This window comes from Etheostoma spectabile, chromosome 19 (genome assembly GCF_008692095.1).
Source record: "Etheostoma spectabile isolate EspeVRDwgs_2016 chromosome 19, UIUC_Espe_1.0, whole genome shotgun sequence".
Classification (NCBI taxonomy): Eukaryota; Metazoa; Chordata; class Actinopteri; order Perciformes; family Percidae; genus Etheostoma; species Etheostoma spectabile.
Window position 1 is genome coordinate 6,219,300 of NC_045751.1, and position 18,724 is coordinate 6,238,023.

Here is an 18,724-nt window from a genome sequence, read left to right on the forward strand (position 1 = left end):
CCAGCTGGGTCTTAGAGAACTGGAGATTAGAACCAGCACCAAACTGGAACCAGAACCAAACCAGCACCAGTTAGCCTGGGTGGAAAGACACACGAGAGACATGGGAAAGGGATCTGAGCATTACGGTGGTTTTGATTGGGATATTGATCGTTTACATTGGGGACAATAAAGTAACTTGATCTTGGGATGAGGGGGAGTGGTACAGAATCTGTAGGATACTCTGTCTGTCCTGTCTGTCTGTCTGTCTGTCTGTCTGCCTGCTGCCTGTCGTCTCTCTCTGCTGTCTGTCTGCCTTCTGTCTCTCCTCTGTCTTCTGCCTGTCTGTTCTCTCTCTCTGTCTTGCCTGTCTGTCTCTCTCTCTGCCTGTCTTTCTGTCTGTCTGTCTGCCTCCTCCTGCCTGCCTCTTCTCTCTCATCTCTCTGTCTGTCTGCCTTCGTGTCCCTCTCTCTGTCTGTCTGCCTGTCTGTCTCTTCTCTCTCTCTCTGTCTGCCTGTCTGTCTCTCTCTCTGCCTGTTTGTCTGTCTGTCGTGTCGTCCTCTCTCTGTCCTGTCTGGTCTGTCTGTCTGTCTGTCTGCCTGTCTGTCTGTCCTCTCTCTCTCGTCTTTCTGCCTGTCGTGTCTCTCTCTTGTCCCTGTCCTGCCTGTCTGTCTCTCTCTCTGTCCGTCTGTCTGTCTGTCTGTGTCTGTCTGCCTGTCTGTCTCTCCTCTGTCTGCCTGTCTGTCTCTCTCTCTGCCTGTCTGTCTGTCTCTCTCTCTGTCTTCTGCCTGTCTGTCTGTCTGTCTGTCTGTCTGCCTGTCGTCTGTCTGTCTCCTGTCTGTCTGCCTGTCTGTTGTCTGTCTGTCTGTCTGTCTCTCTCTCTGTCTCTCTCCTGTCTGTCTGTCTGTCTGTCTGCCTGCCTGTCTTCTCTGCCTGTCTGTCTGTCTGCCTGTCTGTCTGTCTGCCGTCTGTCTGTCTGCCTGTCTGCCTGTCTTCTGTCAGGCGATGGGGGGGGTGCGCCTCATCCAGTTAAAGATCATGCATCGCTTCCATTGGACTTCCTCCAGATTGTTGTGACTTAGCGTAAACCTACATGTCGACTTTCTTAAGCCCCTTGGCGTGTTATCGTGAGAAGAAAGCAACGGTTGGGTTTAGGAAGCGTGACACGCGGGACACGATCCCCGGTCTACTACTCGCTACTGCAATCGCAGGGTAACGTTAGTCAATGGAGGCCAAACGGCGTTGATAAACACGCTAAAAAGCGAGTATGTGTCTTGATAACGCGCCAATAATGGCATATGAGTTGGCGTGTCATACACATATGGCTGTGAGGGCGGCTGTGGCTCAGTGGTAGAGCGGCTGCCTGCCTATTGGAAGGTTGGTGGTTCAATCCCTGGCCCTGCACTCCCATGTCAAATTGTCCTTGGGCAAGACCTAGAACCCCGAGTTGCCCCCGATGCTGCGCCATCGCAGTCTGAATGTGTGTGAGTGTGTATCTGAGGAGCAGGTGACACCTTGTATGGCAGCAAAGCGCTTGGAGTAGTTGTTAAGACTAGAAAAGCGCTTTATGAATTAAAACCAGAATCAATAAATCTCAAAGCAGTCTCAATGATGAGTTGGACTTCTTGTCTCACTTCTCCAGCTCCGGGACCTTCTTCTCCACGACGTTAGCGGGCTGGTTGAGGGACACGACCACCACGTCGCTGCTGCTCGCACCTCCGTGCACTTCCACCTGCAGGCATTATAAAAAATTAAAATCTTTATTGAACTACATATTGTCGCTGTCTGGTATTTTTTCCTAAATCAATGCTAATGGTCAACCTTTACGTCAAAGATTGGCTGGGAACCAGAGGGTTGCTGGTAGCTGGAGAAGTGCCAGTCCACCAAACCCCCCCCCCCCCTTCCCTCCAGTCCTCCACCCTCACCTCCACCCTGGTTGTGGCCTGAAGTCCTCTGGGGTCCGTGGCCTTCACCTCCACAGCGGCCGTCTGATCAGCCAGACCCAGCACCGAGACCACGTACAGGAGCCCGGAGGACGGGTCCACGTCAAAGTCCCCGCGGTCTGCAGACAGGCTGTAGACCAGCCGACCCTCCTCTCCCACGTCGGGGTCTGAGGCCTGCAGGGGGGGTCACACAGATGACATCAACAACAGTACAATAATCTGCATATATGTTAATACGTCAATCTAGATGAATGAGTACTCCGAGAGACACCAGTAGGACCTTTGGTCTTATTTCTATTTAGTCACCATATTTTATAATATATAAAATATTTAATATACAAAATTTAATAAGAAATTACATACATAAGGAAAAAGATAAAGGTGGATACACTTCCTGACAAAACAAATGCCTGCCGTGATGGGAATCTGGGAGCAGACAGCCCCGCGAGCACAGCGTCCGTCCAATCAGGTGCAGCCATGGCGGTTGCGGGAGGGCGGGGCTTGTTTTTCTTTGCTTGTCAGTGAAGAGAAACTGCGAGTGGCGTTCCCATCAAGCCTACAATGCCGGTCAGCGGGGCGATCTTGGTTCAGCATGTGCCCCCATATTAAGGCTCAGTCCTTACCGTAGCGGCCGCGGTTCAAATCCAATCTGCAGCCCTATGCTGCATGTCCCCCCCCCCCCCCCCCCCCCCTCACATCTTCAGCTGTCCTGTGTAGTAAAGGCCTCAAAAAATGTAATAATCTTTAAAAGCCCGTTTATTACTGCGACCGTAATCATACGACCCGGTGGAGGTAAAGTAGCCTTGCTTCTCACACACACTGTATATAAACCATATTTTTTCTTCAATGTTTATAGCATCTAAGAACCGTGCACCCCCCCCCCCCCCCCCCATTTTTTTTTTTTGTTGCACTACTCATTTATTTTAGTCCATGTTGCTATATTTATTTTAAATACATGTTGGCACTGGAAAATGTCGTTGTACAATAGTGAAAATAAAGGCATTGTATAATGTTTTATAGCTAGTGTGTGTGTGTGTGTGTGTGGTGTGTGTGTGTGTGTGTGTGTGTGTGTGTACCTGGACGTGGATGACGGAGGTTTTGTACGGGGCGATGCTGAACACAGACGCCTTATAGACCTGAGAGAGAAACTGTGGAGATTCGTTCACGTCCTCCACCTGAACCCTGACCTGAGAGACAGACAGGAGACGGGTCAGAATAGGTCCTCAGGCAGCAGGAGAGAGACATTTTTTTAGTGGTCCCTTTAATATTAAATTGTAATAAAAGACTGTTGGAAATTAATATATTATCCAATTATATATCTTATTTGTTTAAAATACACAGGCAAACATTTTAGCAGAATCCAGAGTACACTTTAATATCTGTTTATTTATCAAAAGTAATATTGTTATGGTGATATTTAACAATGTTATTACATATTGCATACACTGAACACATATGTACAGTATACAATATGTATATAGATATGCATATATATATATATATATAATATATATATATATATATGCATATAGTGCAGCCCTAGCGGTTACTGTTTCTTTAATACTTTAATAAACACCCGAAATATTCAGATCGTTATGGGATAAAAACAAGTTCAAAAACCAGGTCGTACCATTGCAGTGGCTGACGTAGGGGGGGTCCTTGTGTCCACGGCCTCCACGTCCAGGATGTACCAGTCCTGGTCTTCCTTGTCCAGCTGGGCTCTAGTGCGGACGGCTCCGCTGGCGTCCACGGAGAACAGGTCAGCGTGTGTGGTCAGTGTGTAGGCGACGTCGTAAAGGTCACTTCCTGCGGAGGCCCAGACGGTCCCCACCACCCCCGCCCCCCCCGGCTGGTTCTCGGGGACGCTGAAGTTGTAGGAGGAGCTCCGGAAAGCCACGCCCTCCACCAGGCTGACCACCCGCAGATTCACCACGACCCGAGCTGCAACACACACACACACACATAATGTCAAATATTCACCACAACCCGAGCTGCAACACACACACATAACGTCAAATATTCACCACGACCCGAGCTGCAACAAACACACACACACAACGTCAAATATTCACCACGACCCGAGCTGCAAACACACACACACACACAACGTCAAATATCACCAGACCCCGAGCTGCAAAACACACACACACACACACACACACACCACACACACAACGTCAAATATTCACCACGACCCGGCTGCAAACACACACACACACACACACACAACACACACACACACACACATCTCAATATTCCCCACGCCCGAGCTGCAACACACACCACCACACCACACGTCAAATATTCCCCACGACCCGAGCTGCAACACACACACACACACACACACACACACATAATGTCAATTATTCACCACGACCTGAGCTGCAACACACACACACACACACACACACACACACACACAACGTCAAATATTCACCACGACCCGAGCTGCAACACACACACACACACACACACCACACATAATGTCAAATATTCACCACGACCCGAGCTGCAACCACACACACACACACACACACCACACACACACACAACGTCAAATATTCACCACGACCCGAGCTGCAACACACACACACACACCACACACACACATAATGTCAAATATTCACCCACGACCCAGCTGCAACACCACACACACACACACACACACCACACACACACCACACCACACACACAACGTCAAATATTCACCACGACCCCGAGCTGCAACACACACACACACACACACACAACGTCAAATATTCCCCACGACCCGAGCTGCAACCACACACCACACAACACACACAACGTCAAATATTCACCACGACCCGAGCTGCAACACACACACCACACACACACACACACACCACAAATAATGTCAAATATTCACCACGACCCGAGCTGCAACACACACACACACACACACAACGTCAAATATTCACCACGACCCGAGCTGCAACACACACCACACACACACACCACACACACACCCACACACACATAATGTCAAATATTCACCACGACCCGAGCTGCAAACACAAACACACACACACACACACACATAATGTCAAATATTCACCACGCCCAGCTGCAAACACACACACACACACACACACACACCACAACACACACACACACACACACACACACACACATAATGTCAAATATTCACCACGACCCGAGCTGCAAACACACACACACACCACACACACCCATAATGTCAAATATTCACCACGACCCGAGCTGCAAACACAAACACACACACACACACACACATAATGTCAAATATTCACCACGACCTGAGCTGCAAACACACACACACACACACACACACACACACACACACACAACGTCAATATTCACCACGACCCGAGCTGCAACACACACACACACACACATAATGTCAAATATTCACCACGACCCGAGCTGCAACACACACACAAACACACACACAACGTCAAATATTCCCACGACCCGAGCTGCAACACACACACACACACAACACACACACACACACAACGTCAAATATTCACCACGACCCGAGCTGCAACACACACACAACACACACACACACACACACACAACGTCAAATATTAACCCAACCCGAGCTGCAACCACACACACACACATAATGTCAAATATTAACCACAACCCGAGCTGCAACACACACACACACACACACACACACAAACACACACACACACACACACACACACTGGTTAAGCACACACCCGTGTTTACATGCTTTAATGTTCAAAAAACACTTTATTAATCTCATGTTGCCCATGGCTGCTGCGCCTGTGTTCACCCCGCCCGAAAAAAGCCCCGCCTGCTTTGATTGGTCAGCGTTTCCGTGTCCGTGCAATCTGATTTTGGAGCATATAGCAGGTTTTAGTACTGTGTAAAATCACCCCTTAAGGCTTCTAAACCAAATATTACATGTTCCAGCAGGAATGTGAAACCCGAAATTGAAGAGAAATTAGCAACATTGGCAGCCGAGACTGCAGGTTTCCAATAGCGTTAGCATGTAGCTACATGTGACAGGGTGTGTAACAGAAACACTGCAGTTAACGTGCCTGTCTAGAGCAGACCCCCATACATAGCAGCCCCCGGCTCAGTGTCACATGACACAGAGCAGAGAGTAGAAACAGGGGGACATCGGAGGTTTTCGCTCACAGGGAATTTCTTTTAAATACGTTTACCTCATTTACTGAAGCATCGGTCAAGTTTAACACGAACCTCCGACCTTGTAACATTACGCATAAGACGGAAAATACAGAAAAGCATAACAGGTCTCCTTTGAGACTGACCTGTGGCGTTGAGAGGAGGCTGGCCGTGGTCTTCGGCCATGGCCGTCAGCACCAGGGTGGTGTCCTCTGTGACATCAGCGAGGTCAGAGGTCAACGTCACGTCTCCGCTCTCGCTGTTCAAGGTCAAATACGGAGAACTTCCTGCAGAGAAACTACGACAGCAGAGAGCAGAGTAATCATCTTTAAAAAAGGAGATTATACCCATACTCCGGATTCTTCCCACCATGAAGACATGCACGCTAGGACCACAGTTGAAAATACAGAAATGTAACATTCCTAAAATGTAATGTCCTAATCAAATAAATAAAACTACATTATAAACATGAACATCCTTCAAATAAACATATTTGAACTGAATATAAATGTAGCCTCAAGTTTGGCTCACCTCTTCAAATGTTTATCTTAAATCTACTTGTCCCGTTTGAAAAAACACACATTTTGAACATTCACAAAACAAGTTCCTTCCCGAGGCTGATTTGCCAAGACGATTGTGATTGGTTTAAAGAAATGCAGATAAGCCAGAAGCTGTTTTTCGCACATCCCGGACTGCTGTGTGGACTAGCCAGACCCTCCTCCGCAGCGCTGTGGAGGAGGTGTCGGTACGCGATCCGTCCTGCCTGCACGATCTGTTCTGCACATGTGCAGATGATAATCACGATGTACGAGGATTTACGACACTGCACATCTGTTCCACAGTAGCGGTCTGGCGTTAGCCTCCACCGGGAAGCTAACGACGTTAGTTTAGCTAACAGCTAATTCGGCTAACGGCTAGCTAAGACAGCTTGATTCAGCCTAAAATAACGTTACTCAAACTAAACCACGGGGAAAGCAGCTACAACTAAATTAAGACTTTACAGTAATAATGAAGACAAGTATTGAGTGATTGTATTTTCAATGAGTAAAGTAGAACTGACGTAACAGCTGTTATATATTTAAACGGTTATTTTAACTTTTGAGGGTCTTTTACTTGCTGTCTCAGCTAGCGGTTAGCCATATTAGCTGTTAGCTAAACTAACGTTAGCTTTCCGGTGGAGGCGAACAGACTTTCTTTAACTGTCTATGGGAAAAGATCGTGCAGTGTCGTAAATCCTCGTTCATCATGGTATCATCTGCACATGTGCAGAACGGATCGTGTACCGACACGAGGGTCTGGCGATGTGAGTCTGTGTTATGTTGAGCGTAGTACCAGCTGCTGACCTGTAGGTGATGAGCGAGTTGTCCCCGGCGTCCCCGTCCCTGGCGTGCAGCGTCAGCAGCAGCGTCCCCTCCGCGGCGTCTTTCAGGAGGATGCTGCTGACGTAGCTGCTGGAGCTGAACTCGGGTCGGTTGTCGTTGACGTCTTGGAGGCTCACTCGGACGCTGGTGACGTTCTGGTGCACAGCAGGGTTTGGTACAATTAATTACAACTTCAATTATTATTTATCCTCTTCTTTAGGATGTGGGTTAACCCTTATGTTGTCCTTGGGTCAAACTGACCCCTTTTCCTATGACAATATTCTTTTAACCTTTGTGTTGTCATCCCGTTAACCATGAACTTGTCCTTCCTTTTTTTGTGCTTTTCCAATGTTTTTGCCGCTTTTTCTGATTTACTTGTCACTTTTTCCAAGCTTTTGGCACATTTCTTTGTAAAACTTGAGCTGGTTTAATAATAGGTTTTACACTTATTCTTGGAATTCCTGGTCAACGAACCTCATTTGTATCAAATTATACATGTGATTTTAAGTTAAAAAGGCAGAAATTATGAATTATTTTAACAAATAGTTAAGATCACAGGATGTTGATGTTATGTCAAAGTTTTCTCCGGATGCTGTTTTGAAACCATAAAAAAAAAAGAATTCAGATTCTATAAGATTAAATAAAACACCCAAAAAATCCAATGAAAGTAATCATTAATGTTACTTGAAGAATGTACGGAAACATCCATGTTATCTTTGGGCAATTTGGTTGTTAGAAATCCATATTTCTGATTTAAAACACTTTGAAACGGGTCAGTTTGACCCGAGGACAACACGAACTTCAACTCTACTACCTTTTACTTATCTTTCTCTGTGGCTTCAAAATGTTTGTTTTTTTCAGGTTTATGCACAAAACTTAAATTCAGGAGTTATTAAGGGTTATTAATAGTTATTAATCAGGAGTTAATTAATCGGGCTGCCCCCTGCATGTCCAATGTTTAAATTATCAGGTCGTCTCAGTCGACTAGGATTCTTCAAGCGGAGAAGTCATTTATTTGTTTTTATTGCATGTCAGAGTGCTGCCTTCTGCTTAGAAGCTCACAAAATTAAATATCATATAGGCTCTGGCACTTGTTTTTTTTATCTGCTGTCACACTTAAATTTCACTCATTAAAATCAGGTGTTGTCGTTATTAAAACCTTATATTGTCACTTCCCTGTGACCTTCCTGAAACAGTTCAAGAAATGGGAAACAATGGGAAAACGTCACCATATTTGAATGCGGTGTATTTCCGGGTCCGTCTCCACCTTCTCTGCAGGTGTTCAAGTTTTAAGACCTTTATTTGTCCCCGAGGGGGGGGGGGGGGATTCATTTTGCTGCAGTAGCAAAGCAATTGACATCCAGTACGTGACAAAGACGACAACATCAATTAAAAACACAGACCAAATGGGGAAATAAATACCACAACATTAACGTTGCTCTTCCATAACTTGCACCATTATGCCACCTGCATACGTAGGTAAAACAGAACTACCTCAGCCATTTATTGGCCTGATTTTTGCACTATTTTATTATATTGACTGTCTACTGTATGCACAATTGCACATTCTCAACTCAGATTTTGCTGCTCTTATTTTCTTCACTGTATGTGCCTTCTTATTTTTACTTTTTATATTGTTTACTCTAATGTTATGTTTGTCTGTGACCTAATTTTTAAAATATGTCTTGTCTACACCGTGGGATAGAGAGAAACGCAATTTCGATCTCTTTGTATGTCTTGACATGTGAAGAAATTGACAATAAAGCAGACTTTGACTTTGACTAAAAACAAAAGGTGTCTCTCACCTCTCTCGGGGGGGTGCCTTTATCCGAGGCCTTCACGAGCAGCTCGTACGTTTCCCTGCTCTCCCGATCCAGAGAGCCGACAGCCAGCAACGTCCCGTCCTGCAACACAACACGACATCTCTCAAATATAGTCACATTTCACGTTTCCACAGTCGTCTCTTCTGGCCTCACCTCTGTGAATCTGAAGAGTGGGTGGGGGGAGAGGAGGGAGAGGGCCACCTCTCCGTTGGGCCCGAGGTCTGCGTCTGTTGGCACAAAGGTGAAAACCTCTCCTGGAGCGTCCTCCGAGTACACGCCCTCGGGGATTTGCAGCGGGTCCGGGATCCTCGGGAACTGGGGGGAGTTGTCGTTGTAGTCCAGGACGGTGATGTTGAGCTGAGCCGTTGATCGCAGGCCGTCAACGGGCTGGTCCACCGCCTCCACCTGAACACAGGACGGCGTGTTAGCTATTTTTTGTTTCATTAACACAAAAAGTCAGCTCCTGCACAGGGTCCAAAACCTTTTTTTTACAGAGTTGTATTTAACAACACAAGCACAAAATGAGACTGAAAGAAATGTACTAGAAAATGCATTAGCTGCAGAAAATACTTGTGAAAGCGGAAAAGCTGAATTGCTAAAGCTAAACTTGATTGCTGGTATAATTGCGTGAGAAGAAGTTGACTAAGTGAAAACGGTTGGAAAAGTGGTAATGGTTTTAATTAGTATGAAATTAATTGAATAATACCAATAATGTATTAAACAAAAGTGGAATATTTGAATACTTAAAAAAAAGAAAAAGATCATAGTATGGCATGTCGTGAAGTCATAGTATAGGTTTGTTGAAAAAAATTATAAAGTAATTATATAGTATGTTAAAAAAAAGTCATAAAAAGTAATTCTGGTGCTATTTGAAGCCTTTCTAACCACTGAGCCACCATGAAACTGTGTGTCCAAAAAGTAATAAAGAAGTCATTATAGTACTGTGTGTCGAAAAAAAATGTAAAAAAAGTCATAGTATATTATGTCAAAGTAAATCATAGTATAGTATGTCAAAAAAGTCATAGTATAGTATGTCAAAAAAGTCATAGTATAGTATGTCGAAAAAAAAGTCATAGTATAGTATGTCGAAAAAAAGTCATAGTATAGTATGTCGAAAAAAGTCATCGTACAGTATATTGAAATATGTCATTGTATAGTATGTCGAAAAAAGTCATAGTACAGTATGTCGAAAAAAGTCATAGTATAGTATGTCGAAAAAAGTCATAGTATAGTATATCAACAAAAAGTCATAGTACAGTATGTCGAAAAAAGTCATTGTATAGTATGTCGAAAAAAGTCATCGTATAGTATGTCAAAATATGTCATTGTATAGTATGTCTAAAAAAGTCATAGTATAGTATGTTGAAAAAAAAGTCATAGTATAGTATGTTGAAAAAAAGTCATAGTACAGTACATCAAAAAAAGTCATCGTATAGTATGTCGAAAAAAGTCATAGTATAGTATATCAACAAAAAGTCATAGTACAGTATGTCGAAAAAAGTCATCGTATAGTATGTCAAAATATGTCATTGTATAGTATGTCTAAAAAAGTCATAGTATAGTATGTCAAAAAAGTCATAGTATAGTATGTCTAAAAAAGTCATAGTATAGTATGTCTAAAAAAGTCATAGTACAGTATGTCGAAAAAAGTCATAGTATAGTATATCAACAAAAAGTCATAGTATAGTATGTCTAAAAAAAGTCATAGTACAGTATATCGAAATATGTCATAGTATAGTATGTCTAAAAAAAGTCATAGTATAGTATGTCTAAAAAAGTCATAGTATAGTATGTCAAAAAAGTCATAGTATAGTATGTCTAAAAAAGTCATAGTACAGTATATCGAAATATGTCATAGTATAGTATGTCTAAAAAAAGTCATAGTATAGTATGTTGAAAAAAAAGTCATAGTATAGTATGTCGAAAAATGTCATAGTATAGTATGTCTAAAAAAGTCATAGTATAGTATATCAAAAAAAGTCATAGTACAGTATGGCGTAAAAAAGTCATAGTATAGTATGTCTAAAAAAGTCATAGTATAGTATGTCAAAAAAAAGTCATAGTATAGTATGTAGAAAAAAATCATAGTATAGTATGGCTAAAAAAAGTCATAGTATAGTATGTCAAAAAAAGTCATAGTATAGTATGTCGTTAAAAAGTCATAGTATAGTATATCGAAATATGTCATAGTATAGTATGTCGAAAAAAAGTCATAGTATAGTATGTCGAAAAAAGTCATAGTATAGTATGTCTAAAAAAGTCATAGTATAGTATGTCAAAAAAAGTCATAGTATAGTATGTCTAAAAAAGTCATAGTATAGTATATCGAAATATGTCATAGTATAGTATGTCGAAAAAAGTCATAGTATAGTATGTCAAAAAAAGTCATAGTATAGTATGTCTAAAAAAGTCATAGTATAGTATGTCTAAAAAAGTCATAGTATAGTATGTCAAAAAAAGTCATAGTATAGTATGTCTAAAAAAGTCATAGTATAGTATATCGAAATATGTCATAGTATAGTATGTCGAAAAAAGTCATAGTATAGTATGTCGAAAAAAGTCATAGTATAGTATGTCGAAAAAGTCATAGTATAGTATATCAACAAAAAGTCATAGTATAGTATGTCGAAAAAAGTCATAGTATAGTATGTCTAAAAAAGTCATAGTACAGTATATCGAAATATGTCATTGTATAGTATGTCGAAAAAAGTCATCGTATAGTATGTCTAAAAAAAAGTCATAGTATAGTATGTCTAAAAAAGTCATAGTACAGTATATCGAAATATGTCATAGTATAGTATGTCTAAAAAAAGTCATAGTATAGTATGTTGAAAAAAAGTCATAGTATAGTATGTCGAAATATGTCATTGTATAGTATGTCGAAAAAAGTCATAGTATAGTATATCAACAAAAAGTCATAGTATAGTATATCTAAAAAAGTCATAGTATAGTATGTCGAAATATGTCATTGTATAGTATATCAAAAAAAGTCATAGTACAGTATGTCTAAAAAAGTCATAGTATAGTATGTCGAAATATGTCATTGTATAGTATATCAAAAAAAGTCATAGTACAGTATGTCTAAAAAAGTCATAGTATAGTATGTCAAAAAAAGTCATAGTACAGTATGTCTAAAAAAGTCATAGTATAGTATATCAACAAAAAGTCATAGTATAGTATGTCTAAAAAAATCATAGTATAGCATGTCGAAAAAAAGTCATAGTATAGTATATCGAAATATGTCATAGTATAGTATGTCTAAAAAAAGTCATAGTATAGTATGTCAAAAAAAGTCATAGTATAGTATGTCGAAATATGTCAAAGTATAGTATGTCGAAAAAGGTCTAGAAGAACATGCAGATTCCACTGAAAACGGTCGACCCCTGACTGGGAATCGATCCAGATCAGATCAGAGGCTGCGGTGTTTAGCTCTTGGAACCCTTGCTGACCACTGAGCCTCCATGAGACTAAAAAAGAAGGAAAAGTGATCAAGAAGTCAATATATAAAAATGGTGAAAAGAATCATAGTACATTATGTCAAACTAATTCCTAAAAAAGTCATAGTATAGTATGTTGAAATGAGTCATAATATTGTATAGGATGACGACAAAAGGGATAAAAACTCAAAGTACAGTATGTCAAAAAAGTCATAAAAATATATTTAGTGAAAAATTCATAGTATAGTACGTCAAAAAAATGTAAAAAGAAATGTCATAGTATAGTATGTCCAAAAAGGTGATTAAAAAAGTCATTAAAAACTCAAAGTATAATATGTCAAAGAAAGTCCGGAAGAACGAGCAGACTCCACTCAAGAAGGTCAAGAGGGTGCAGGTCTTACTTGCTGGTGTCATTTGAAGCCTTTCTGACCCCTGAACCACCACGAAACTAAACAGTACAAAATGTGATAAAGACGTCATAAAATAGTATGTCAAAATAAAATGGTGAAAAAGTCATAGTATAGTGTCACAAAATGAGTCATAGTATAGTATGTTGAAATTTTTTTTAAAAAAGTCATAGTATAGTATGTCCAGAAAGGTGATAAAAGTCATTAAAAAGTAATAGTGTAGTATGTCAAAAAAGACGTAAAAAAGTCATAGTATGTCCAGAAAGGTGATAAAAGACATTAAAAAGTCATAGTATAGTATGTCAAAAAAGACGTAAAAAAGTCATAGTATGTCCAGAAAGGTGATAAAAGACATTAAAAAGTAATAGTGTAGTATGTCAAAAAAGACGTAAAAAAGTCATAGTATAGTATGTCCAGAAAGGTGAAAAAAGACATTAAAAAGTCATAGTATAGTATGTCCAGAAAGGTGATAAAAGACATTAAAAAGTCATAGTATAGTATGTCAAAAAAGACGTAAAAAAGTCATAGTATAGTATGTCCAGAAAGGTGATAAAAGACATTAAAAAGTCATAGTTTAGTATGTCCAGAAAGGTGAAAAAAGACATTAAAAAGTCATAGTATAGTATGTCGAAATGAGTCATAATATTGTATAGTATGACAAAAAAAGGGATAAAAACTCAAAGAACAGTATGTCAAGAAAGTCATATAAAAAGTCACAGTATAGTATGTTGAAATGAGTCATAAAAACACATAGTATGTTGAAAAAAGTGATAAAAAGCAATTAATAATCCATAGTATAGTACGTCAAAAAATGTAAAAAATGATGTCATAGTATAGTATATAGTATAGTGAATGTAATCACACAGAATTTGCATAAATGTTATTGACATATTAAGTAAACAATTCAGCTTTTTCATTCAGATGCATTTTGTTTCCCCTGCTCTCCCACCGTCTCTCTGTCTCTCACACACACGCACGCACACACACGCACACACACGCACACACACACACACACACACACACACACACACACCACACACACCACACACACACACACACACACACACACACACACACACACCACACAAGCCCCTCCCCTCCGTGCACACCGCGTCTGTCTCCATGAAAACAAGAGAAGACGACTGCCGAAATTCACAAGTTCACAAAAGGGTTGGTATTTCGTGAACACCGTTACACAATCACACGTTAAAAAGTGCTATAAAATTATTTTATGTTCTGAATACAATGTTGTCAGTGTGTTAATGTTGGAGTCCCGCCCCAACCCTTAGCAAACAAGCGATTGCGCCTGCTTTAGAAAGTCAACTAGTCACAAGATTGTGGTAAACTGCAGCTGTATTGTCCATCTTAATTAAGGCATTAAGATCAATTTCCAAAAGATAATTTTGGTATTCATCTTTTTAATCAACTTAAGCAAGGTTTCCTATGCTCATGAGCATGTACATGTACAGTGCTGTACATATGACAGATAATAGTAACTATTAACTATTATTGTAAAGGCTAAAATATGCAATTTTTACACATACATATGCTGTATGCATACATATATATACATACATATATATTTATTGATATAATATACTGCTGTGTGTTTCTCTGAGAGGACTGGATGCATTTCAAGTTTTTCTTGAATCAGGAATAGACCAGGAGATAAAAATGTGACCATGTTGTACCTGTAACATGTATCTGTCCTTTGTCTCTCGGTCCAAGGTGACGTCCCTCCTCAGCGAGACCACTCCTTGTTTGTTGATGTCAAAGGTATCACTGGTGTAGAGGAAGTAACCAGCGGAGAATCCGCCCTGCAGAAGAAGATATGTTAAAAACCTGGTCAGAGTTAAGCATCAGAGCTATAAAAGGAGGACCTCATCAGAAGTAAGACACCGCGTGATCCGAGAAACAACTTATATGTCTTTCTCCACCAAGACTAACCAGGTGCTGGTTCTGGTTCTGGTGCCAGTTCGGTGCTGGTTCTACTCTCCAGTTCTCTAAGAACCAGCTGGATCTTCCCCAGCCTGAGACCCAGCAGACTGGTGGTTTCCTCCCCAGACCACGGTGGTTCTGGTTTCCCATCCATGTCCAAAGCTAACATTAACAGCTCTCTATGGTAAACAGCCGACCGGTGGTTTTCAAAATGGCCGCCAGAAGTTTTTGTTTTCAAATGTCATGATAACTCCGCCCCCCCCCCCAGCACCTGACGTAACCGGTTCTTATCTCTAGACCAGCGCTAAGTTGGTGCTGAGTTGGAACCCGTGTTCTTGGCCCAGAGCCAGGTTTATTTGTGTGGAAAAGCGAAGAACCGGTTCGATATTTGGCACCAACGCCAAACCAGCACCAGAACCGCCTCGGTGGAAAAGACATAAGAGAGTTTGACACATTACAAAGGTTGTAAAGCAGCGGGGCCAAGGTCCAAACTTTAATAGGGCCATTAAAGTTCACCTCATCTGTTGTTTTATTTCAATATAAATCTGCCAAATCTTTAAATCTGTGACATAAACAAACCGATACAAATACAAATATTACTGGATTTTTATGAAAAAACGTTGCAGTCAAGAGACAGAGGTGTGAGTTGAAAGTCCGTTGGACAGGGGCCTCCTCCAGACGTCCCCAATTTACCCGTACAACCCGTTTGGGCTCACCAGGTCTGTCCAGAGTCCTCCCCCCCACCCCCCACCCCCTGACCCGACTCACCACCAGATGTTGATCAGTTGACAGCTCAATCGATCATTGACCTTTGGCCTAGGGTGCTCTGGGACCACGTACACTCATGAGCATCCCTGTGTTCAAAATGCAGAACCTAGTACATGTTTTTTTTTAATTTAGGAAACCGGAGCACCCGGAGGAACCCCACACAAACATGGGGAGAACATACAAACTCCTCACAGAAAGCTCTGGAACGACCTGGATTCAAACCCAGAACCTTCTTGCTGGGAGGCCACAGTGCTAACCATATAAAATATCTATGTTATTAGGGGTCCAAGCCCGAGGATGCGTGCACCGCGGTAATCGCAAGGCGATACGCGGTTCACACAGCAGGGCTGTGGAACCCTATTGTTTTCGTAAGGATTTTCCTCCATTATCCTCCATTATTTTTCTTCTCCGCATAAAAGTGGTGCTGCAGCCTAAACCGTACATGGTGGCGACGCGCCATTTTCAGGACTGGTCCAAAAGTCCGCAAAGACCTCAGCCAAAAAAATTGACCCACTTCTACCACTAGGTGGCGCTATAGCAGAGAGAAAACACGTTTAGCCCTATAACTCCCAAATCGGAAATTTAAAAACCTTACATCCACGCGTTCCCTGGATCCTACTCAATCTCGTGATATAGGCCACGCCCACTTCCGCCTAGACTTTTATGCGTGAAAAATTGCAATTTATCAAAAACCTACTTTTTTGAACTCCTCCTAGACCGTACAATGGATCTGCACGAAACTTGGCACATAGCATCTCCAGACCGACCTGACACAAAGTTGTATGAAGATTTTTTATAGAATAAGAATTGCGCGTATTACGCTCAAATAAATTTGTGTAGCTAGCTATGAAAAACACCGACTTTGCCATATCTCGGCCAAAATAAATGCTATCAAAGCCAAACTTTACAATATTACTTGCTATGACCCCCTGAGGCTCTGTAACAAATGTGACGAACATTGGCCACTAGGGGGCGCTACAAATACAAAAAAAGTGTATTTCTCATGAACCACTCATCCAAATTTTACAAAATTTGACGGATAGCATCTAGGCCCACTCCTGAGGCGGTCCTCACAGTGGGGTAGGGATTGGTGTGCTCCCCGGGTCGCTGGGGACGACTGGCGCGGGGAGGCTTGGACCCCGTTGAAACTGCGTGCAGTTCAAGTTGTATATGTTTTCTATTATTAAAATATAATAATTCAGAGCTTCATTCAGCAGGTGCTTTTTAATTAGTTGTGTTGATTTAGCTGCTACGGTTAGAAAATCCCTGTGGTAGCAAGCTGGTTGCAAAATGTCCCGATTATTAACCCAGAATGCATTTTAAAGTACACATAGGAACACGACACAAAAAGCCTGATTCATATAGATAAGAACCAAAGATGTTTCAGGAGGTTTTACTCACCTCATCCCGGTCCGTGACCTCCAGGGTCAGGATGGACGCCCCGCTGGCCAGGTTCTCAGGGACGGCCACGTCGTAGCTCTCCTTACTGAACTCAGGCGGTTTGTTGTTCACGTCCTTCACCTTCACCACCACGGAGCCGTTCCCAACCAGGGAGGGAGTCCCTCCATCGGAGGCCTGGACCACGAGGCTGTACACCTTCACCTTGCTGTAGTCCAGAGGCTGGGCCAGCTGCAGAGTCCCGCTGGAAGAGTCCAACTCAAAAACAAGAGCGTCAGATGAGGGATATTGGCTCAAAATACTGTAAGTAACACTCCCGTTTGCTCCTTCATCGGGGTCTACGGCTGATAACGTGAGCAAGCTCGTACCCACTGACGCCGTCTCTAAGACCTCACCCTGATACTCAGGATCTAAGAACTTGGGGACGTTGTCGTTGATGTCCGACACTCGGACCAGCAGGGAGGCTGTGGCTGACCTGGCTGGACGACCCTGATCTTCAGCCACCATCAGCAGGCTGTAGTCTGTCTTAGTCTCCCTGTCCAGTGGTCCAGTCACACTCACCATCCCAGACACAGGATGGACAGAGAACTTCCCCTCTCCTCCTCTCAGAGAGTATCTGATCTCCTGGTTGAAGCTGCTGTCTTTGTCTGTAGCGGGAACAACAGTCACATTGGACCCTACATCTGCGTCCTCTGGGACTGATTCTGTGACAGAATCCGAGGTAAAAACAGGACTGTTGTCGTTGACGTCGGTGACTTGAACCTCCACGACTGCACTGTCACTGCTGACTCCGTCAGAGATGGAGATCGTCACAGAGTAGTTGTGTGGAGCCTCATCGTAGTCCAGCTTCACGCTAGTGCTGAATTCACCACCGGAGGAGATGGCGAACTTGTCGGCTTCTGTATCAACTCGGAGAGTAACAGGAATGTCTCCTGTTGCAAGGAAGTCAACCTGAGTAAACACAAATTCAAACAACAAAGTTTAACATCTCCATGACATCAACAGCGTTGCTTCGTATTTACCCTAATTAAATAGTTAGATCCACAAGAAAAACCGAGAAGATGATTACCAAAATCAACAATTCAAATGATGCTTGATTTAGCCATTAGCTAAAGAGACTAAAGGCTGAAAACCGAGCATAACTTACCGGCTGTGCAGTTGCATTTAATGTCAATGCAAAAACAAGAGTGGATGCAATAAACCCTGGTCCGTTGAACACGTTGGTCCGGAGAGAGATATCCAAAGTGAAATTTGGTTTCCCATATTCATTGTCAGTAAATGGTCATAACCAGGTATCTCTAAAATGTCCAAAGTCACCACCACCAAAGTGACATTTTCACTTGCACCTCGGAAAAAAAGAAGATGGTCTAGACCAACGGCCACTTTGCTCGTTTGAAAGCCATGGTGTCTCTCTCTCATGGGGTGGGGGGCAAATTCTCTGGACGGGCAAGGCAGAGAAAGGGGAGGTAACCTTGCCCCTTGTGACCTCATAAGGTTTTTAAAAAAGAGTGA

General features: G+C 42.2%; 1 protein-coding gene across 1 annotated transcript in view; it reads right to left on the bottom strand.

Annotated features, from left to right (window-relative positions):
• Positions 1–1,610: 1,610 nt before the first annotated feature.
• LOC116707398 (protein dachsous) overlaps positions 1,611–18,724 on the bottom strand; it is a gene marked incomplete at its 3' end in the record, with an annotated part of 31,173 nt that continues 14,059 nt past the window's right edge. Inside the window, 10 exon segments of the mRNA XM_032544717.1 lie at positions 1,611–1,708; positions 1,902–2,093; positions 2,996–3,106; positions 3,550–3,860; positions 6,227–6,378; positions 7,424–7,596; positions 9,247–9,345; positions 9,418–9,669; positions 14,800–14,925; positions 17,216–18,163. Of these exon segments, the coding sequence (XP_032400608.1) occupies positions 1,611–1,708; positions 1,902–2,093; positions 2,996–3,106; positions 3,550–3,860; positions 6,227–6,378; positions 7,424–7,596; positions 9,247–9,345; positions 9,418–9,669; positions 14,800–14,925; positions 17,216–18,163 (2,462 nt within the window).